The sequence below is a fragment of the Pelodiscus sinensis genome, chromosome 1 (genome assembly GCF_049634645.1).
Source record: "Pelodiscus sinensis isolate JC-2024 chromosome 1, ASM4963464v1, whole genome shotgun sequence".
Lineage (NCBI taxonomy): Eukaryota > Metazoa > Chordata > Testudines > Trionychidae > Pelodiscus > Pelodiscus sinensis.
Genome location: NC_134711.1, coordinates 222,312,187 through 222,335,511, shown reverse-complemented (window position 1 = coordinate 222,335,511; position 23,325 = coordinate 222,312,187). Strand labels below are relative to the sequence as shown.

Here is a 23,325-nt window from a genome sequence, read left to right as displayed (position 1 = left end):
CAGTTATCTCTGCTGAGCAGGGTCAGAGAACCCTTCCACCCCTCCCGGAGTAGCAGAGCCAAGCAGGTGACCAGAGGCAGTCAGGCCTCCGGATTCTCCCAGGGCAGCAGCCAGGAGGGGAGCTCTGGGAGATCCCAGATGCCTGACTTTCCCCTGGTCTGACAAATTCCTTTGTTCAGGACAGTTTGGGTCCCAAGGGTGCCGGACCGGGGGGTTGGGTTCAACCTGTATTTAATCCATAAGTATTGATTTAGCTGTTCACATGTTAAAGGCAGCTCCGTGTTCATGAAATGTGACTTCAAAAATCTTAAATTTGTCCCCCACCCCCCAGGTGTTATGTAATATCGATGAACTGTTTGAACGGGAAGAGCTTTCAGCAGCTCCTGATTCTGGCTGGCCAGACTGCTTTAATAGTGGTGTGTTTGTCTTTCGACCTTCCTTACAAACCTATAACAACCTGCTGCAGTTTGCTAATGAGCATGGCAGTTTTGATGGTAAGTCTGAGCGAACATAGTGTAAAAAATTACCCTTACCCTCATAAGCCAATTTTCCATAACTGTAAAGAGCTGAGTGTACTACTTAGCAGAGCAGAAGGAAGAAATTATCTCTCAAAACACCGAAGGGGCAGATCCTCTGCTGATGCAAATTATTATAGCTCCAGTTCACGCTAGAACTGTGGATCAGAAAAGCTGAATTTATCTCTACCTCGCTACTAATTATTTCACTTAAACTTACTTCAAAACTATTCTTTCTCTTGTCTGTAAGTGTGCAAATTACAAGTGTGAATACAGAACAATAGCACAAACGTAGGGACAAAATCAGAAAGGCTAAGGTACACAATGAATAACACCTAGCCAAGGGACATGAAAGTCAATAAGAAGTATTGTAAATATATTAGGAGCAAGAGAAGGATGGAAAAGGGTAGGCTTTCTGCTTATTGGGGAAGAAGAGCTAACAGACAAACACTTCTGCCATCTTGATGTCATCTATCTTACCTTTTTAGAGAAGATTAAAGTAAATTGTTCCCAGATACTTGACACAGTTTACAACAAGGGGGAATAACACAAGCCAAAACAGGGGAAAAACAAGCTAAAAATATTTAATATTCAGGTCAATAGGGACTGATTAAACTCATCCAAGAGTGCTTCAGCCACTTTCTTACATAATCTCAGAACCATTGGTGACTATCTTCAAGAACTCAGAGGACAGATTTTTCCAGTGGACTAGAAATGAGAAAACAACTTATTTTTAGACCGGGAACAAAAAAGAATCCAGGAATTATAGATCATTCAGCCCAACTTGGGTACCTGAAAATATACTAGAACCAATTATAAGGTTCATAGCCAGCATGGATTTGTCAGGATGGATTATTTCCTTTTTTTGACATGGTTACTGGCCTCAGGGCGAAAGCTGTAAATGTGAGCACTTGGTTTTTTGGGGGGGGACAGGAGTTAAGCTTTTGGGGCTGTCTCACATGTCACTTTAGCAAAGCAAACTAGGAAAATTCCCTCTAAGGAGGGTGGAAAACTGGATAAAAGACTGTACTCAGGGTAATTATCAGTGGTTTGCTGTTAAACAGGAAGTAGGAATCGAGTAGGGTCCCAAAGAGGTACTAATCAATATCTTCAGTAATGATGTGATTTAAGAAGACTGGGACTTCTCAGCTTAGAAAAGAGTAGACTAAGGGGATATGATAGAGGTTTATAAAATCATGACTGGTGTGGAAAAAGTGAATTACTTATTCCCACAATATAAGAACTAGGGCTCACCAAATGAAATGAATAGGCAGCAGGTTTTAAAATAAGCAAAGGAAAGTTTTTCTTCACTCAGCTCAGTCAACCTGTGGAACTCCTTGCCAGAGGATGAGGTGAAGGCTAGAACTTTAACAGGGTTCAAAAAAGAGCTAAATAAATTCATAGCCTAGGTCCATCAATGACTTTTAGCCAGGATGAATAGGAATGATGTCCCTAGCCTCAGTCTCGGTTTCTCTGGAGGTGAATTACAGGGGAGTGATTACGTGAGGATTACCTGTTGCGTTCCCTCCCTCTGGGGCATCTGGCACTGGCCATTGCTGGCAGACAGGATACTGGACTAGATGGACCTTTAGTCTGACCCAGTATAGCCATTTTTATGTATCTCCTCCATTACGATCATGGAAGAGTGAGGCCCTTGACCATTTTCCAAACTCTTGGGCTGTGTCTACATTGGCATCCCTTCCGGAAAAGGGATGCTAATGAGACACTTCGGAATTGCAAATCCGCGGGGGATTTAAATATCCCCCGTGGCATTTGCATTTACATGGCTGCTGCTTTTTTCCAGCTCAGGGATTTTGCTGGAGAAAAGCGCCAGTGAAGACGCGATTCTCCGGAAAATAAGCCCTTGAAAGTAGGAATAAGGGATCTTCCGGAAAAGGGCTTATTTTCCAGAGAATCGCGTCTACGCTGGCGCTTTTCTCCGGGAAAAAAGCGGCAGCCAAGCGGCAGCCATGTAAATGCAAATGCTGCGGGGGATATTTAAATCCCCCACGGATTTGCAATTCCTAAGTGTCTCCTTAGCATCCCTTTCTGGAAAAGGATGCCAATGTGGACACAGCCTTGGAGTAGTCCCCCATCAAAAATTATTGTCCACCCGTGGGCTAGGCAGTAGTATTGCAGGAAAGGGTCTGGGGATTGTAATGGATGCCCCTGAATATGAATCAGCAATGTCATGAAATAGTGAAAAGGCTAATATCTTCATGGGCTATATTAATAGAAATGTTAATACATGGGAAGTAATTGTCCGGTTCTAGTCTTCAGTTGGGAGGCTTCAGCTGAAGTACCCTGACCAATTCTGGAGGCCACATTTCAATAAAGATGTGAACAATTTAGTGAGAGTCCAGAAGAGAATGAAAGAAACGATAAAATATTTGGAAAACCTGGCCAATGAGGAAAAGTTTAAAAAATAGGCATGTTGAAAGAGAAGGACTGAGGTTAAATCTGAGTTTTCAGATATGTGAAAGGTTGTTACAAAGGTTATGGTGAGCAAATGCTGAGAGTAGGAGAAGCAGCAATTGGCTTAATCTGCAGCAGATGTTAGATAGTAAGGAAAGCTTTTCAAGGATACACAAGCTGTGTAATAGATTTCCAGGGCAGGTTGTGAAATTCCCCATCACTGGCTGTTTTTAAGGATAGGCTTGACAAACACCTGTCAGAGATAGTCTAGAGATATACTTCATCTTGCCTAAGTGTAGGGGGAGGGGCTGAACTAGGTGACCTCTCATGGTCTCTTCCAGCTCAACATTTTTATGATTCCATGAACTCTTAACTTCTGTTTCCTCCTAGTCTTAATTATTTGGCAAGTTTTATTATTTCTCATGCTATCAAATTCCTGCTGTAGAATTTTATTATGTATTTATATTAACTTTAAGTATAATTAGTCAAGACCCTAATTAGGATGTAAGCAAATAGTCTAGTACTAGACTCTCCAATAAGCCTAAGTTTATTGGGTAGTCAAGTTGAGTACTCAACTACTTGCTTCCCCCTAACACTCCACAGAAGGGGTGTGGGGGGGGGGGGGGGGGGGGGGAAAGGCATGAACCAGTACTGGGGGAAGCTGGCTTAAGAAACAACAAGGTGAGGTAGAGGAGGCTGCCATAAAGCAGCCTCTGCCTGCAATGGCCCAGGCTTGCTGTGGACAGCCTTTGCCCACAGCCAGTCTGGGCAACCATGAACAGGTGCTGCTGGAGCTGGCGTGAGCTGGGAGCAGGAGAGCTGTGGCTCTGCCTTTTAAATGCAGTAAGAACTGCCCCACTAGTACTATATTTAAAAGGCAGAGCTGCATTCCTAGCCAGAAACCTATCCGGGAGCTGCCCTTGCTCTGGCTCTGCAAAGTGCCTGCCCTTATTGACTAATTATGTAGTTGAATTGTATCGACCACATGATTAGCCAAATACCTGCTCATTTATGTCCTTAGCCCTAATTCTGCAAACAGTTACACTAGTATAACACCATTGCTTCTATTTCCTTATCTTCCAACCCACCATCACCTCGGTTGTCTCTTTTGACTAGCTGCTGCTTACAGGCAACTTTAATCCAATTTGAATATTTTGCTTTTTTTTTTCTTCTCATACTTAAGCTGGCCTTTGGAAGCTAGACAGCAGTGAATATTCATGTAACTTCCTCTTTGGAGTCTAAAAGATTAATCTAAATTACTGTAGAGGCCACAGATTTACTGTGGGTTAGACTGTTTTTGCTGTGTCTGTGCAGCCGCAGAAACAGTACTCGGAGTTGGGTAGGGCGGGGGAGAGGAGACACTGGCTCTTTCTTAGATTACCTCCCCCCACAAGCCAGAGATTGGAGTTAGAGATGAGGCTCCAATCATCTACTTTGGAGACCAGCAAGAAATTAATGCCCAGCTTCCACTTACTCTGCACATACACATGCAGGCTTGTGGTCCCAGGACACTGCACAGGACTGTAAATCTGTATGATTCAAATAACTCCTGTTTTAGAGCAGAGTGTCTTGGTTGTACTCAGCTTGTTTTCTTTTTTCAGCCCTGAATTTTCTCAGCCATTAAATGTTTGGACAAATTGTAGCTTAGATCAATGTGTGTGTTTTGTTGTGTGTTTTTTAATGCTTTTTTAAATTATGTTCTAGGTGGTGATCAAGGCTTATTAAACAGTTTCTTCAGTAATTGGGCAACAACAGATATTGGCAAACATTTACCATTTATCTACAACTTAAGCAGTAGTGCTATTTACACCTATGTTCCTGCTTTCAAACAGTAAGTAGTATTACTGATGGATGATGGCAATGCTAAACAATCCTTTAAAGTATTTTGCTCAATTATAAGAGAAAAGGATAGCGACCCATTCTGAAACTTGTTGATTAGAAGTTAATCTAGCAGAAGAACACACAATGTGATTTTAATGTGACAAGAAGTAGGAGTACAATAATGAGTCTTCTGCATCTGGTCTGATGCAGAATACCAGGCTTATATAACAGTACAGACTGAGCCTCTCTAGTCTGGAATCCTTGGGACCTGACCAGTGCCAAACCAGAGAATTTGTCAGACCAGGGGCAGATGAGGATTTTGCGGGGCCCAGGGCAGCAGAATTTCGCGGGGCCTCCCCTTTGCCACGGCACATGCATGGTGGCGCCATGGCGCATGCGCAGGGCTTCTTGAAGCTCGGGGCCCAGGGTGGCCGCCCCACTCGCCCTGCTCTCTATCCGCCCGTGTCAGACCATGGGAGGTCAATATTGTCTAGCAACGTTACCAGCACTGCCATTGATTACTGGGATATTACAACACATTTAGGGGTAAATTAGAGCTTAATAACAGCACAGAACACTGACGCAGGACATTTTTTTAAAAGTAATTTGGAGAGAAATGTTCAAGAAGAAACAATGAGTTTCTGAATACTTTCAATTGGACTCAGCAGTAGGAAACAAATGGCAATGCTGTTTCTGCTGGGGGCGGGGGCAGTGAGTGGAAGCAATAAATCAATTCAAATGAATACAATTTTAATTCAGCACAGTTTTCAACTGTGCATAACTGAGATCAATTCTGGTGATATTTCCTAGACCTTATTAATTTGTAAAAGTCGGGATGTGAAAGTAACTGCTCACACAGTAAACCAATGAGCAGGTAGGCAGGAGCCAGTATGCCTGAGGAGCCAGCTTAAAAACAAGCTCTACATGCACACCAGCTCCTGGGGAGCTGCCTCTTCCCTCTTCCCCTCTGCCTCCCCCTGCATGTAACTACTGAAATCTTCAGCAGGTATGGTTACTTGATTAACCACATTTTTAACATCTCTAGTCCTGATAGTTGCTGCAAGATGTTATAGCACCAAGCATACACATTTATTATGAAATGCCAATCGGAATGTATTTATTCCTATATCATAATTATGTATTTGTGTGTCTTCCATAGTTTTGGCAGAGATGCAAAGGTCGTTCATTTTTTGGGGTCAACAAAGCCATGGCACTATACGTACAACCCTCAGACAAGAACAATTATGCATGATGGTGCCACCTCAGGATCTCCAAATCAGTTCTCATTTCTTCAACTCTGGTGGAAGATATACTATGCTAACATATTGCCTTTGTTAGAAAAATGTCAAGAGATGGCAAATTCAGAGTCCCAGGGACAAAAGGTAAAGTTTTGTCTTGGAAAAGGGCCAACCGGGAATATGCCAAAATTGAAACACTGGCTAACTCCATAGATAAAAATTATTACTTTGACTTTTTGGCATGGAGAGATGGAGAAGCATGCTGGCTTCTGATTATCTTTAAAACAGTCAAACATTTATTGACAGATATTAACTAGAGATGAATGTGATAATTATACCTCTGTGCAGAGTATTAGCTTATTGTTCACCTGACCATAGGAGGTCAATGTTGTCTAGCAGCATTTCCAACACTTCTGCTGCTTATTAGGCTCTTAGACTTTTAGGGGTACATTGGAGCTAAATAGCAGCACAGAACACTGAGAGCCAGGACTAGTGGCTGTAAACAAACTTTATGGGACACTGGGGAAACTTGGTCACACCCATGATAAGTAGACATCTTGCTAATTGAAATCATACTGGCCCATGAATGTAGCTCACCAGAGATTTCTGAGGGTATGTCTACACTACAGCGCTAATTCGAACTAACTTAGTTCGACTTAGTTAATTCAAACTAAGCTAATTCGAACTAATGCATCCAGACTAAAAAACTAGTTCGAATTAGCGTTTTGCTAATTAGAACTAGCATGTCCACATTAAGTGGACCCTGAACCGGGATTAAGGATGGCCGGAAGCAGTGCCGGCAGGGCATCAGGTGCGGACTTCTAGCGTGGAGCTGCTGCCTCAGGCTAGCCGAGGGCTGTGTTTAAAGGGACCCGACCCCCACCCCGGACAGACCATTCTCAGGGGTGCCCCGCTTGCAAAGCAGTCCTGGCGTGGAGTGCCCACACTGGGCACATCACAGCATTCGGCCATCAGACCGGCTGCTCTTGCCGCAGGCTGCCATCTGGGGAGAGGGGGTAATTGGGGGACTGCAGGAGAGCTTCCGCCCGCAGAGCCAGCCCAGTCCTCCCCATCGGGGGCTCGTACCCCATTCCTCCCTCACCTCCTTTCACTTACCCTTCCCTAGCCCCCCTTCCTGATTTACAAAATAAAGAAAACGTGTGGTCAAAAATAGATTCTCTTTATTGAACAAAACTCGGGGAGACTGGGAAAAGGAGGTGAGAGAGAGGGGAGGAGAGGAGAGGGCAACTACAATGATCAGGGGTTTGGAAGAGGTCCCATATGAAGAGAGGCTAAAGAGACTGGGACTTTTCAGTTTAGAAAAGAGGAGACTGAGGGGGGACAGGATAGAGGTCTATAAAAGCATGAGTGGGGTGGAGAGGGTGCATCAAGAAAAGTTCTTCATTAGTTCCCATAATAGAAGGACTAGAGGACACCAAAGGAAAGGAATGGGTAGCAGGCTTCAAACTAGTAACAGAAAGTTGTTCTTCACAAAGCAAAGAGTCAACCTGTGGAACTCCTTGCTGCAGGAGGCTGTGAAGGCTAGAACTAGAACAGAGTTTAAAGAGAAGTTAGATAAAGTCATGGAGGTTGGGTCCATGGAGTGGTATTAGCCAGGGGGTAGGAGTGGTGTCCCTGCCCAAACTTTGTGGAAGGCTGGAGATGGATGGCACGAGACAAATGGCTTGGTCTTCGGTCCATCCCCTCCAGGGTCCCTAGCGTTGGCCGCTGTTGGCAGACAGGCTACTTGGCTAGATGGACCTTTGGTCTGACCCGGTACGGCCATTGTAAGCTCAGGGCTCAGGGTCGAGGGTCTCAGTGGACCACCTTGATTTTTCATGCACACCTGCTCCTGGGTGGCCAGGCTGGCAGCTCTCCTGTCCTAGACGGCCACTTTCCTGTGCCTAGTGCGGAGGTCGTGGACGAGGTCCACGATGTCTGCACTCGACAAGGCGGGTGCCCACCTCTTGCGGTCCCGGACAAGCTCCCGGGAGCCGCCAGCCTGGTCCCGGGAAGAGGGGGAGGGCTGGGGGGCATCGGGTGGCTGGCTCGAGCCGTGCCAGGTGCAGGGTCTGCTAGCTGGGTGCTGGCAGGCTTGCACCTGGCACGAGCGTCGTAGCCAGCCCGTGCCCCTTTAAGGGGTCCGGGGCCGGGAGGGGGGCATAGAGTTTCCCTGGTGTTGGCCAGAGTGGCCACCAGGAAAAGCTGGGGAGGGCTAGCCTCCCACTAGTTCAAATTAAGGGGCTACACACCCCTTAATTCGAACTAGTAAGTTCAAACTAGGCTTAGTCCTCGTAGAATGAGGTTTACCTAGTTCGAACTAAGTGCTCCGCTAGTTCGAATTAAGTTCGAACTAGCGGAGCGCTAGTGTAGCGCCTATCAAAGTTAATTTGAACTAACGTTTGTTAGTTCGAATTTACTTTATAGTGTAGACATACCCTGAGAGACTAGAGAGATTTAACCTATAGTACGTCACTTTTGATGCTAAGAAAAAAAATCTTTGAAGACAATGTTATGAATAATGTTTATAAATTGAGCCTAAAAAACTCCACTGTCCCTTGCATAGGGAGGGGGGAAAAAACTCTCAAAGCTTTGGAGCCAGATTTTGAGCTGATGTAAATCAGCATTGCTCCACTGTGTATGATTAAGCTGAACTGACTTGCATCCGCTGAAGACACAGCTACAGAATACAGCCATTTCATCTTTTCAGAACTGCATTTTAACTGTAGGAGGATCATATTTTAAACTTATTGAAAAAAGCTTTATCTGAAAGTTTTATAGCTGTAAGCATGCAATTCGGTATTAAATTTTAATTTAAATATGCAAATGAAGAATATATTTCTTTAAAAGTGGCTAGTGTGGAACAGGTGCTGATGAGTAGATTATGGTTTCCAATGAGAAAGCGGCAACTAGAAGTGGGGGATAGAGAATACTTTGATTTTGATTATTCAAATATTACTTACATGGATTTTTCCCAACCATGTGTTTTTAGCTGGAGGATGATTATAAAACTTAAATGGGCTCATCAAATCAGTTGGAGGGTGGTGGTGTGTGGTTTTTTTTTTTTTTTTTTTTCTTCTGGTTTTAGAAAATCAAGAAGAAGAGAAGAGGAAGGGGAATGGCAGATTGTAGATATTTGCAATTTTTGTTTCTCTTCCCCCTTCCCCCCTCCCCGCCATGTTTGGTACAATAAAGAAACCATAGAATGTAAAGTAGAATGAACTAGGACGCCCTAATCAAGAAGAAAATACCACTGGGAGCCTTGTATCCTGAAGAAAGTATAAATATTTTTTAATAACCTGTTAATGCCACATTCCATAAAATAGTTTTGTTTCAAAATTCCTCTTACAGTGATGTGGTTTTGTTTTTGCTAGCATGTTTTCTATGATGATGAAATTAGACTGAAAAATGAGACTCCTCTGGTTATCAATTCTCTGCAAATACCCACATTTCTAGAACAAACATCTGAAATGGACATCACTGCTTCTGCACCTGAAGAGTTTGATAATAAAATCGTAAGTACAAGGTGTATATATTTTTTGAGCATGTATTTTTCTTTTTACATATTTGGCACTAGCAGTGGTGGATATAGTTATGAAAACCCACATGTAAATCTCTAAAGAAGTGGTCCCCAACACAGTGCCCGCAGGCGCCATGGCGCCTGCCGGAGCACTTATGTGCGCCCATGGAGTGCCAGCTCTAGGCACCAGCAAACCAAGCACGTGCTTGAGGCGGCATTTCGGCCGCCCCTGAGAGACACTGGCCAGAGAACTAACCCTTACCGCCCAACATGGGCCTCCCTGTGGCCGCCCAAGGCAATGGGAGGGGCAGCAGAGCATGTGATGGGCCAGCAGCGAGCCACCCTTGGCAGGCGGGGTGTGTGGGGCAAGTCGAACTCGCAGCCCTGCTGTGATTGGCTGAGGCGTCATGAAATCATGGTTCCAGGGCTTCCTCGCTGCCTTCCCTCGGCACCAGGGAGAAAAGCGCGCCCTCTAGAGTGCACCAGGGAGAGGGCGTTGCAGCGGGGCAGCCCCAGCAGGAGTGCTGGCCACGCGCTGCTCCAGTCACCTTCCCAGCACAGCTGCCGCTGCCCAGTGGCAGCGGAGCGGGAAATGCTCAAGGGAGCCTCCCATTCATGAAGCAGACTTTGGCGCCCCGGGGATAGTTAGCGCTTCTCTGACTGGCACCAGCCAGTGTAGCCTGATGTGCAGGGGGCGCACCACAAGCTTTGAAAACAGCAGCGGCGCCAGAGCACTACGGCCCTGGTGGGCAAGCCACTCTTCCCCGGGCTGTGCAGGGCAGGCTTCACAGAGCGATCCAGGGCCGGGCAAGGGGCAGCCCCGGTCACTGCAGCCAGGGACCACGCTGTGAGCCAGGTGCCTTTGGTCTTCTCTCTGCCTGCCTCACGCTTACTAATGACCCCTCCAGCCGGAGCGGGCACCCTTGGCCAAGAAATTTGCAGGAGTGTGTAATTTGCAGGGGGCGGGGGGAAGTAGTGCACATTGGCAAATGGGGGGCAACTCTCCCCCTTTTCTCTGCCTCAGTGCTGGTCGCGGAGGGAGGGTAGAGCTGCAGCCTTGGTGGGGCTGGGCAGAAGGAAGGCCCTGCCCAGTCCAGGGGATGATTCAAGCAGAGGTGCTTAGGCTGGGGGGAGGGGAGAGCTACTTTGCAGCCCGATGTGGTTGCAGCCTGAGGGGGCCTCGCCTGCCCTGGCTCAGAGATGGGGGGAGAGGTGTCCCTGGCCTTGCCCTTTGTTTCCCGACTGTGTGCGTGTGCATCCCCCCCCAGGGCGACCCATGCCACTTTCACCCCCTCCCCTAGGGTGCTCCGACATTTCCACATGTGCTGGGGGGAGGAGGCAGGAGGGTTTGGCAGGGAGAGGGAAAGGAGATGGAGTTCAGTCAGTGGGGGGAAGTAGGAGAGGGAAGCGGACTGGGTCCGGTGGGGAGGGGGAGATCGAGTTTGGCTGGGAGTGAAGACAGGGTGCAGGGTGATCAGGTGTGGAACAGAAGGGGGGCAGGCTGCATCCGGTCACTGAGGGGTTGAGTTTGCCTGGGAGGGGGGAGGAGGTGGAAACTGGGTTCGGTGGGTGGGGGTTGGGATGTGTGGATGGGGATGTGTGTGGAGGGGAGACAAGATGTGTAGGCTGGGTTTGGCCGGAGGGCGTGGTGGGAGTCAGAGCCACAAGGTGAAAGGGGTGCTTTCCTTGTCAGTGCCTGTCCTCCAGCGGGGGGCGGGGCAGGGTGGCCAAAAATGTTTTTGCTTAGGGAGGTAAAAAACCTAGAGCTGGCCCTGCACACGGCACATGCGTGGCCCCGCCCTGGGCGCACAGCGACTATGCGGCCCCTCCCCCGGATGCACAACACACACGGCCCCGCCCCCAGGTGCCTGGCGCCCCAAAAGGTTGGGTACCACTGCTGTAAAGTTTCTTTAATAACTTTATCTTGATAACATCCTCTTCAAATTAACTCTAGTATGTGTGAATTCTCACACTGAACGCAGAAATCTTGTAATCATGAATATTTATAAGTAAATTAATCAATTAATAAAGCTTTACACTTATATTTCAGACACCTGTAGTACCTCAAGTTGAACAACGCAGCTCTGAAGTCCGTCTCCCTGAGCCAAACCAACCATTAGAGCAGCCTGTCTTTCATCCTGCCCCACAACAAACCTTGAAGCTGGTATACACAACAACTTTTTGTGATCCATCCTTGTTGCGAGGCTTTGTGCATTTATTTCATTCTTTGCCAACACAATTTTGGGAAAGATCAGCTAATTATGGCTTAAAGTAATAAATATATATAAGGCAGATATAGAAATTTTCTCTGTGTAATATCTTTACTACTTTCAGACCTTGTTTACAAAGCTCTCTTTGTACACTTTTGAATGTTAATCTAAAGTGTTAAGATCATAAAATTAGTCTTAGGTCTTGGAATAAGTACTTGTTTCAATTGGTGTGTTTAAATTATTTTTAGCTTTAAGATAAAAAAAAATTAAAATATTAAATCTTGGTTCCATTCAGCTCAGTGGGAATTTTGCCACTGACTTGGACAGAACCAGAATTTCATCCATAATATTTAACTTTTTGTCATTAATAATATCCAAAGTTTACCTTTAATCCATGTAATAAAGATAAGTAAATGGGTTAGCCATGTATTAGCAGGCATTGCATATTTACTTAAGAAGGAAGCGTCCGGTTTTGTGTCACCTGCATAGCTCCAAGGAGTAGATATGCTGTGCAAAACTTTGTTCCTTGGTTGTTGGGCCTTAGGTGTATGAATTGGTAACTAAGCAGAAAGATCTGGAGCTTCATTTTTGAAGTTGCCTTATGAATTTCCTGCAAGTGTTCAAAGGGCTATGTGGAGCTTTCTGAATGAGTTGATGGCAGAGGACCTTCTTCTCTGAGCAGTATGTTCAGATAGAGCAAACATTCAACTACTACTTTATGAGCTGCCATAGATAGATGGCTGGTGCTATATCCACAGTATTTTAAACTTTTAGATTTGGTGGGCACTATATGAAAATTTAAAATATTAGACAAAGTTTTGGCATTGCAAAATTTCTTATGAAACGCTATAATATATCCATACTTGTTCATGATCTCTGATTCACATAATAACCTTTCCTAATTGGGTCTCCGGACCAAAATTGTTAAGATTGCTCCTCTGAAGGATATTCAAATCTATCTGCACTGAGTGGTCCTTTTCTAATTAAAATTGACATGAGTTTCAGGATAATTATTGATGGTATCTGATGAATGTAGCTGTTTCTACCTGGAATTCTTACTGCCTTGTCCACTAACTCTTTGGAGACAAAACTATAATCCCAGTCATAAGAAAGGCCATACTGGGTCAGACCAAAGGTCCATCTACCCCGGTATCCAGTCCTCCGACAGTGGCCAATGCCAGGATGCTCCAGAGGGAATGAATAGAACAGGTAATATCATGTGATCCCTCTCCTGTCACCAATTTCCAGACAAACAGAGGCTAGGGACCCCATTCCTACCCATCCTGGCTAATAGCCATTAATGGACCTAACCTCCATGAATCTCTCTGGCTCTTTCTTGAGCCTTGTTGAAGTCCTGGTTTTCGCAATATCCTCTGGCAAGAAGTTTCACAGGCCAACCATGTGCTGTGTAAGGGGAAAAACTTCCCTCTTTCAACCTACCTGTTAGTTCCATTTGGTGACCGTTATTTATTGGTTCCCACAATATAAGAACTAACTTTTCCTTATTGACTTTTTCCACACCAGTCATGATTTTATTAGACCTCTGTCATATGCCCCCATAGTCTCCTCTTTTCTAAGCTGAAAATCCCAGTCTCTTTTCATATGGGACCCATTCCAAGCCCCTAATCATTTTTGTTGCCCTTTTCTGAACCTTTTCCAATGCAAATATATCTTTTGATATGAGGCTGTACGCAAAGTATTCAAGATGTGGGTATACCATGGCTTTATAGAGAGGCAATAAGATATATTTTTTTTTTAAGACAGAATAAGACAGAAAAATGATTCCTAACATTCTGTTTGGGTTTTTTGTGTGGTTTTTTGAGCTGATGCTGCACATGGAGTGGATATTTTCAGAGACATGTCCACAATGACTCCAAGATCTCTCTTGAGTAGCTGTAGCTAAACTAGTCCCCATTATATTGTATGTATAGTTGGGTTTATTTTTTTTCAAATGTGCATTACTTTAAATTTATCAACATTAAACTCCATTTGCCATTTTGCTGCCCACTCACTTAATTTTATGCTTTTTAAACCTCTTCTGTCTGCTTTGGTCTTAATTATCTTGAGCAGTTTGAGTTCATCGGCAGATTTTGCCACCTCCTGGTTTACCCCTTTCTCCAGATCATTTATAAATAGGCTGAATAGGATTGGTCCCAATATGGACCCTTGGGGAACCCCATTTGTTACCTGTCTCCATTCTGAAAGCTTACCACTTATTCCTGCCCTTTCTTTCCTGTCTTTTAACCAGTTATCAATCCATGAAAGGACCTTCCCTCTTATCCCATGACCACTTACTTTACTTAAGAGACTTTGAGGGACCTTGTCAAAGGCTTTCTGAAAATCTAAGTATACTGTATCCACTGGATCCCCCTTATCAACATGTTGGCTGACCTCCACCTCCCCCAAAGCACTCTAGTAAGGCATGACTTCCCTTAAGGTGCATCTACGTTGTACCTTTACCTTAAAATAAGATGCACGATTTCCACTAAACAAATTCCATAGCTTATTTTGAGGTAATTTGAAAAAAGCTTATTTCTAAATCTCTATTCTGAAACATCCCTGAACCAGGGATGCCGGAATAGCATGCCTGTTAATTTGAAATCTATTTCAAAATAATGGGCTGTTTTTAAAGATGTGGAATATATCCCTAAATAGCTTCCCGTATCCTGAAGTAGCTCTACAGTGTAGACATAGCATTGCAGAAACCACGTTGACTTCCTCCAACAAATTATGTTCATCTATGTATCTGACGATTTTATTCTTTACTATAGTTTCAGATAACTTACTGGTACTGACATTAGACTTACTGGTCTGTAATAGCCATGATCACCTCTGGAGCACTTAGCTAATGGGATGCCAATATTTATATTTTCCAGTCATTAGATACAGAAGCTGACTTAAAGGATAGGTTGCAAACTATAGTTAATAGTCCTGCAGATTCACTTTTGAGTTCTTTCAGACCTCTTTGGTGACTGCCATCTGGTCCCGGGAACTTGTTACTGTTAAGTTCATCAACTTGTTCCAAAACCACCTCTAATGACACCTCAATCTGGGACAATTCCTCAGATTTGTTACCTGAAAAGAATCTCATGTTTGGGAATCTTCCCAATATCCTCAGCTGTGAAAACCAAAGTCTGGCACTGGGATCTGTAGTGAAGATGCCTCTGTCCAGATGGAATAACCATAGCAGAATTCCTACTCTGCACAGGTGCAGGGTTACAGCTTTATAGGGTAAAGAACTTTATTCCTGTGTCCTCATTTAAACTAATTTTTATTGGCATTTCTGAATGTCAGATTGAGTTAGGATAAGGAAATACTTTGTCTTGCCAGAGATGCTTTGCTAAGTGTTACATCTGGGAAATTGTGATCATATCATGGAAATCGTAACGAATAATGTCATTAAGGCAATTTTGGTTAGGATGATTAAAATTTAGAAACTCATTTTAAGCCTGTCACTAGAATAAAGCTAATGAATTGACTGCTTTGCACTGCCCTGTCTCCTTTTTTTAGGATGAGACAGCCCACCATATTTCTGAGCTATCCATTCAGCTCAAACCAGAGGCACCAAATGCAGAAGATGAACGCAAGAAGTGGGAGGAAGGCCATATAGACTACATGGGGAAGGATGCTTTTGAACATATTAAAAGAAAATTGGATACATTTTTAAAATAGCCTTTATTGTAATGCAGTTTATCAACCTGCCACTGTTTGCATTTGTGGTGTACAATGCGATCCCTGGTATGCTTTATTATATTCCTTTGATATTGAAGTTTAAAATGGGGTGACTATATTTTTAAGGGGAAAAAATGCAACTGTAGCACCACTAATTTTTAACTCATGCGTGCCTCATTTATTGTTAACCCGTAGTGCCTCATGAAGAGCAGAAATTGACATCTCCACTTGACAACTCTGAATTAAGGAAAAAGGCCTATAGTATTCTGTATTAATGTACAAAATATTAGAATTGAAAATGTTAAACTTCTACAGGAGATTATATTAACATTTAAACTTTTTAAAAAAATGCTGCAAAACCGTTTTTATGAAAGCTTTTTCCATTGGAACCAAAATTATAGCCACAACATCTACTGTTATACGTAAACTGACAATCAGGAAAAGCTGAAGGTGGAAATCCTGGCTTTACTGGGCTAGGATACTCCAAGAAGTCTGCTGGGGACTGTTCTTGTATCCTGCTTTATGTGGAAGATGCTCCGGCACAAAGCCGCTTAGGCAGTAGTACAACTCTAAAATAGATTGTAAAGTTCTAATTATGTATTTTTATTAGCTGAATGGTTGAGGGGAAAAACACAGTATAAGCCTTCATAACTAGCAACTATTCTGTCTCATTCTGGTGATTTAGATGAATTTGTTTACTAGTGCTCCAAACTGCATTTCACAAAGATACTAAATACATTAGATGATACTTGTCTTCATTGCATGCAGTTTGGGTGCATCTGAGACCGATAAACTGATACCTAGTAAATAAAACTGCTGTTAGTTTATTGCTAACTAAGGGCCTATTTCCAGAAACAAATACAACTGTGTGTAGTGTTACTGTCCATAGGACTGTGCTGTATTAACTATACTTGCGTGAGTGCTGCTTTGCAGATTTGGGCCTTTAAAGTTAAATCTAATCACATTGTTAATAAAAATATATTGCAAATGATAGAAAATTGATATTTTTCTAATTTGATAACTCTTGCATTTCAACTTGAAACTTCACGTCTGATAATACCAAAAGGGAGAAAATAGTATTATACAACACTTGATGCAGACTTCAAACATTTTGGGTCATATTGTGTTACCGATATAAATTGTAGAACTACCTAATAACATTTTGGAACTCTGCTTTTTTTTTAAAAAAAAAAAAAGAAAAAAAAAAAGAAAAATTAATTGCATGATATGTGGCTCCTTAGTAAGGAGAAGGCAGACCGAATTCTACTAGGGGAAAGAAAAGGAAGGTGTGTGTGTAAAATCCTGCATAAATTAATTAGTGAAACAGAATTTAAAGGAGTGTAAGAACTTTTGAAGCTTATTTTTTAAACCACACTGTAAAACTGCTTTCACTGTCCTGTATCTAACTTCCTCAACTTTTACTTTTACCCAGCTTGTCTCCTCTCTTACACTCAGTGCTTTGCATGAAGTGACTTGGGTGTTTGAGGGAATTCTCAGTTTTATGAGGAGTATTGTGACCTAAGGAGTTTGAAGATTTTTAAAATTGAAACACTCTTTAAAAAAAAAAAAAAAAACCTCCTGTTTTGTGCAGCTACATTTTGTGCAGTTAGTATGGTGTTTTACTAGGCTTGTGAGTTAGATTATGGTGGAAATTACTGATTTAAAGGGAAAATAAGTACAGGTAATTCTAAAAATATTTGCAGAGTATGTTTATTACTGTGACATGAAAGACCAGATAAGGGAGTGCACCTAAAAGGAGCTAGGATGTGAATTTGCACCCTTTGGTGGTTATGCACTATTTTTTGGCAAGGAAACTAAATTAATAGGAACATCTGTGCCACAATAGCATGTACTTAATCAGAAATTCATCTTTAATATTTAGAAAAATCTTAGTTGTCTTTTCCAGCTGGAGTTTAGTAAGCATATGGTCCAATTATTCAGGCTTTCCCCCAACCTTTTGGAACATTGGATTGTAAGGAGGATGAGGTCTGGGAAGAATAGTGGACAGTGAAGAAATTTGAACTCCACTTAAAATAGTTGTTTGGTTTTTTAAAACCTGCATGACCTGATTTTCAAAAATGTTCTTGTGTTTAAATAAGACACATAGCTGAATACAGTGAAACTTTGTTATCCAGCACTCTGTTAACCAGAAAACTTTGTTAACCGGCATTGCCCCCAGCCACAATACTGTTACATCTTCAGGCGCACAGGCCTGGCTTGGTTTACCATGATTGGCTTAACAATTTTTTTATTTAAGAAAGAAATGTGAGACCAACTGCCTCATGCTACAAAACTACCAATATTAAAAACTTGAGTTTTACTATTATCGTCCATTGGTTGTTTTTCTTTTTTTTTGGGGGGGGGGGGGGTAGGTTGATGGGACCCTCAAGTGGCATTTTCAGATAACCGGAATGCCCTAATCCCTGAACATGCCAGATAACACAGGTTTTACTGTAGCTGTTTTTGAAAATAACACCCAGATTGTCCTAATGAATCTTGAACCATTTAGCCTAATTTCAAGGCAATTTGTGTGGCTACATAGCAACTACAGATGTGAGGTGAGGTGACATTGATCTGGGAGCCAAATATTCAATGGTAGACCACACCAATAGTGAATTTGAGAGAGGCTGGACTCGCATCCTGATGTGAGAGTTGAACAATATCTTTTTAGAGCGTGTTTGACTTTGTTTTATAGTTGTGGCTTCAATCTCCACCAAGTCATATGAATTTGAACTGATGTTTGTCAGGATCTGCTTATTATATTAACAACTTAATGATATTTTATAGTCACTGGTTACCACTGCTGCTGGAATTTTACACTGCTGTGTAAGCGATAAAGAAAACTTACAGAGCAGAAGGCTCACACATGCCTCTACACACCACGTAAATTCTTAATGTGTTTTAAATGATGAATTGCTCTCTGCACTAAAGTGAATGTCACTCTACTTCAAACTTTCTTCCTTTCTGATTTCTCAGTCATGTTCATTCAATGTCTGGTGCTGAATTAGTTCTAACTGCCATTATGGCTGGGAATATCATTCTGAAGTGAGTGGTTGCTGTTAAATATATTTTGTTATATACAGTAAATTACTGCTGAAACCAGAGGAGCATCTGGTGTGTATATAGTCCTTGAAAACTAAGATCTGTTTGCTTAACGGTATCTAGTCGGGAAAAGCTTTTCAATTGCTATTTGTGGACTAATTGATTTCTACTCATTGTTTTGACTTGATTGTTTTTCCTATAAAATGGAAATGTGACCCCCCTCCCCTTTTTTTGGTTGTATTTCCCCCCTTGTATTCCCCCTCTTCCCCAGTGATATGACTGAGTGGTCTTTTCACATGAAAATATTTAGTTACAAGTTCCCATCTCATTTTGTTTCAAGGAAAACTCAAGAGTGGCTATTTGTTAGAGCTGAATACACATTTGCTAATTTTCAAAAAAGCATGTTGCAATATAGTTGTCCATCTTTGTCTGTTGTGAATGCTGTCTCAATGGGGAATCTACCACTTTATTGGTCCACCTAAGCAGAATGTCCACTTTGATGTAGGAGATTCAGGTAGGATTTTTCTGCAGGTGTTTGTGGTGTAGCCACAGAGTAAGCTTTTTTGCCCTGAACAAGAGATCTTTTATTCAGTGTCAGTTAGGAAGGGCTGCACATGCCTACCACTTATCTCGGCTGGACCTCTTCTAATAATGAGATGGATATAGAGGTAAATCACTGGCATAAAAAGCTCCCATGGTGCAATCTACAACAAGAATGGATGAGCAATTAAGGTTTTGAAAGCCTATATTACAACTTAGCTCTCAAGGAGCTATTAGTGTGAGTGGTTCTTTCACTTAAAAGGGACATCTTTTAATTAAAATGTGCTCATCTTTCACCTCACATGTTAGAGTAAAAAGAATTAATCTCAGCTAGAATCGGAACGAATTTTATCCGCAGTGTAACCATGAAATGGTTAGTGTAGTGGTCAGGATCTAGTGTGGGTGGACCACAAACAGAGAAACACTTCAGGGCACTTCCCAAATACCAGAGTAACAGAAATGTCAAGGATAGATGTACAACATATATCTTTTTTCATCCATGTCCTGACATCATGCCCATGACCTTCCAATTTTGATATTCTTGGAAATTAGGAAGACTTCTCTTAATTTTATTTCATACCATGATAGTCCTGCCTGTATGTGACTGATTTTTACATCTTTTTTTTTTTTTTTTTTTTTTTTTGCAAAGCTGGAGCATACAAAGATCTAATTCTTATTTCCACTGGTGTTTTAGTTAATAGGAACTTGTATTATTTGCAAAGCCAGCAATAGGGGCTAGCAGGCAGGGCAATTGGCCAAGGTGCCCTCCAGAGATAGCTTGGTGCAGCAGGACTTTGGTTCCAGCTCAGTGGGGCTCAGGCTTCACCTTCAGAAATCCAATGTGCGAGCAGGTGCAAGAAGTGGAGTACGGACCCTTAATTTTTCGTTTGGGGCCCTTAGTGAGTTTTACCACATATTGTGTATCCAGAGATTTGCTGGTTCAGCAGGATTATTTTGTCAGTTCCTCTACTGGGGATAAATCTACTTTCAACTATCTTTGATTCTTTTGATATTTTTTTTTTTTTTCAAATATCAATGAAGATGCTCATGTTCTGTGTTTGTGTGTACTTGTCTGGAAGTATTACCACCATTTTATCAAATAAATGAATAAAAACATTTTGCTTGTGCCTATTTCTTGTGCATATATCTAGGATATTTTTAAAATGGTGTCTGTTGCTAAAATCGCCCTCCAAAACTAGTCCATTTTTTGTCTTCTGAATTTTCAGTGCATTAGAAATTCAGACTGCTTCATGAGAACGCTTTCCCACCTGACTTGGCTGACCGATAAATGGGGAATTTTATTAAGTATTAATTGAAAATGGTGACCAAGACTTCATCACATCATCTCTGATCTAATCCATCATCAGCTTTTTAATTGGATTGCATAATAACGTGGCCATAATTTTAATCACTTTTGTACCAAGATCATGAATAAAAATGTCCCCAAACCCATTCCTGAGGAACTCCACTAGTAGCTCAACTATCACCCCTATAGCCTCTTTTAGTGAGACCCATTGTGGCTTCCCTTTTAGCCAGTTCCTTATCCATCTATCAGTTCTCACATTAATCCCTCTTTTCTCCAATTTAACTAATTTCCCATTTGGAATTGTAGCAAATACTTTACTGAAACCCAGATTACACCGGCACATTTTTCTTTGTCAAAAGAATCAGTTAAAATTAGTCTAAAATTTTCCATGGTCTGTCTCTTCCTGAAAGTGACTCTTTAAACATGTCTGCAAATCCTAGTCATTAAGTCCAGTAAGTGTGAAGGATTCACTTGATTTGCTTTAAAAGATTTTAATAATCCTTTCATAGGGCAGGGGAAGTCCTAGCAGCTTATGCACACTTTGAAGTTAGACATAAATGCAGACCACATAAAGAACAAATGTCCTGGGTTGTTTGGGGAAAAAATTACACTGTATACAGAGAAGCACAGTAAACTTTTCTTAAGACCCCAGGTTACCTAGCTTCACTGCATATATGTGCACGTCTATTGGCCTTTGCTGCTGCTTTTCCTTTTTTAAAAATATCTTAATCTAGGAAATTATTCACTTGCAATTTGGTCTCCATTTTAAAAATAAACCAACCAAATTTTCCAATGTTAGGAAATCTCGCAAAGTAAAATGCTCTGGCAGCTCACCAACTGCAACTACACTGTACTGTCTAATCCACTCTGCTTTATTATATATAAACATTAATGAAGTACTCATTGCTAATGTACCATAGAAAAAACACAGTGAATGTGACCAAGGAGCAAGTTTGATTTTTACAGTGCTTGCAAACATGAGACTGCATCAGAAGAAGGTTATTTTGTTTATAGTTGACATTATCAATCTTCCTTTTGATTAAACGTGTCTCACTTTTTTATTTTTGTATAAAAGGCATACTTAAGATGGAGCAATGAAAACTTCAATTTCCACAGATCAGAAATATAAGAACATAGCTTTTTCCCTGCACAACAGGTTTACCTTTCCAGTGAGGATCTACTTTTCTATGTATTTGGTATTTACAAAACTGCTTAGATGCAAAATTACTAAGCATCAACTGACAGCTACAGCACACATTTTCTTTGGTTCTTTAAAATATTTTAGATTCCTAAAATTAACACCTATCTAATGTATTAAAGTATTTTGAAATGTGACTTAACAAATGTGTGTTATGCTAGTATGTGTTCAAGGATTAAAGAACCTTGTTCTGAAAACCTAGGTGAATGGTTCTCAAGTCTGAAGTGAATTGGGAGGAAATGTAACTAGAATCATTTTAGATTTATCCAATCTGTATCTCATTTTTTTTGATTGTGTATTTATTGCTTTGATAAATTTGGTCATGTGTTCAATGCACTGACTTTCCATTGGATCCAAAAGGAGCAAACTAACATGTCTGTAATAGCCATTTTATTTTTGAAGTAAAAAGCTGTGCACTCTTTGTGGCAACTCATTAAGTGAAACTCATGGTAAGATGGTGGGTGAGGTCTTACCAGAACTAGTAGTGTTATGTAATCCCCAGAAACCCATGTAAACTGGCTGTGCAATGACTCAACTCTCTTAGCTTGAATGTGTAAAGGGGATGGAACCTGAAAGGAAAGCATGTAATGAGCTTGACATTCTCAAGTTGTCCATACATACTGCCTTTGACCCTTGCTCTCCTCTAACCCTGTCTTCTCACCTCTACAGTCCAGTAGGGTTTATACAGCTTGGGAGGGAGGAGAATGGACTTGAGAATAGGCTGGGTTTTTTTTTTTTTTTTTCATTGTTCCCCTCCCCTTCTCCTTAACATTAAATTGTGTATCTTACTTTAGTCACCACCACAAAATATATTCTACTTTTCCACCCACTGATTCCTGTAAGTGCATGTTGCGCTCTTTACATGTGGGCAGACCTCTTTTTCCCGCCCCCCCTCAGCTGATCTCTCTTTCAGCAGTGTCCGTGATGGAGCAATCACTAACTTGTCTGGCCTGTTTTCTCTTTCTCCCTCCTCCTCAACAGATGTCAGTGATGGAGAAATCCTTCCTAGGATGTCAGCGGAAAGATTCTCAGAACCTTCCCTAAAGTATGTCCTTAGCCCTTGACTGTGTCATATTGTTAGCCAACATATGTAACCCATTATACACCATATCTATATGCCTTACACATTAATATATTTGCTTTGATTTATGGGTGTTGTATGCTAACCAATTCATCAAGGGATACTGAAAAATTGCCATATCTTATCATAGATGAGCAATTAGCTAAATGATACTGAATCTCAGTACACGAAGTGGCTGTAAATTGGCAATACATTAAACTCATAGAAACACATTCTATTGAGCACCGTTCATGACTTAGGGATTTGCTATTAAAAACACTCATGCTCCATGTCAGGTTTCATGTATGTTTGTTACAGGATCAATACTGATTTGTATTATTTATGGTTTATTTTGGATCCTGACATTGGCTACTGTCCATTCAGTAGGTTACCTGGAAGATGGCATATGTAAGGATCACACGGATCTGTCAGCTACTGGAATATTATTCCGCAACACAAACAGCAGACTTTTTTCTGTTAAAGGAAATCTATGTGTGTTGATGTTTTGATACTGCAAGTCCAGTATGGCTGTAACAGCCAGGATAAGTACAATGAGGTAGAAGCTAGTTGCTCTTGTTGACAGCCTAGGAAGCTTAGCAAATGGAGACAACCACTAGGTAACGCAGCCATATAGATGGGCAATACTGTGTAGTAAACAATTTATAAAGCTATGCACGGATATCTTGTTTGGGAGTAGTAGCAATACAAACAGTTTGTTTTGTCTTGTGTATTATCATAGCATGAATCATGATGCTACTTACTCCAGTTTTTCAAAATGAAATTATGAT

At 41.8% G+C, this 23,325-nt stretch overlaps 2 protein-coding genes across 6 annotated transcripts in view; one reads left to right on the top strand and one right to left on the bottom strand.

Moving 5' to 3' along the window:
• Positions 1-16,571, top strand: part of GYG2 (glycogenin 2) — a 33,523-nt gene extending 16,952 nt beyond the window's left edge. For all 5 annotated transcript variants that reach the window (XM_075915647.1, XM_014577857.3, XM_075915658.1 and 2 more), the window contains 6 exons: positions 332-494; positions 4,635-4,761; positions 5,911-6,133; positions 9,364-9,504; positions 11,560-11,673; positions 15,230-16,571. In XM_075915647.1, the coding sequence (XP_075771762.1) occupies positions 332-494; positions 4,635-4,761; positions 5,911-6,133; positions 9,364-9,504; positions 11,560-11,673; positions 15,230-15,391 (930 nt within the window). In that variant the 3' untranslated portion in view covers positions 15,392-16,571. The remainder of the gene's footprint in view (positions 1-331; positions 495-4,634; positions 4,762-5,910; positions 6,134-9,363; positions 9,505-11,559; positions 11,674-15,229) is intronic.
• Positions 1-23,325, bottom strand: part of LOC102455433 (arylsulfatase H) — a 64,650-nt gene that overhangs the window by 889 nt on the left and 40,436 nt on the right. The window lies entirely within an intron of this gene.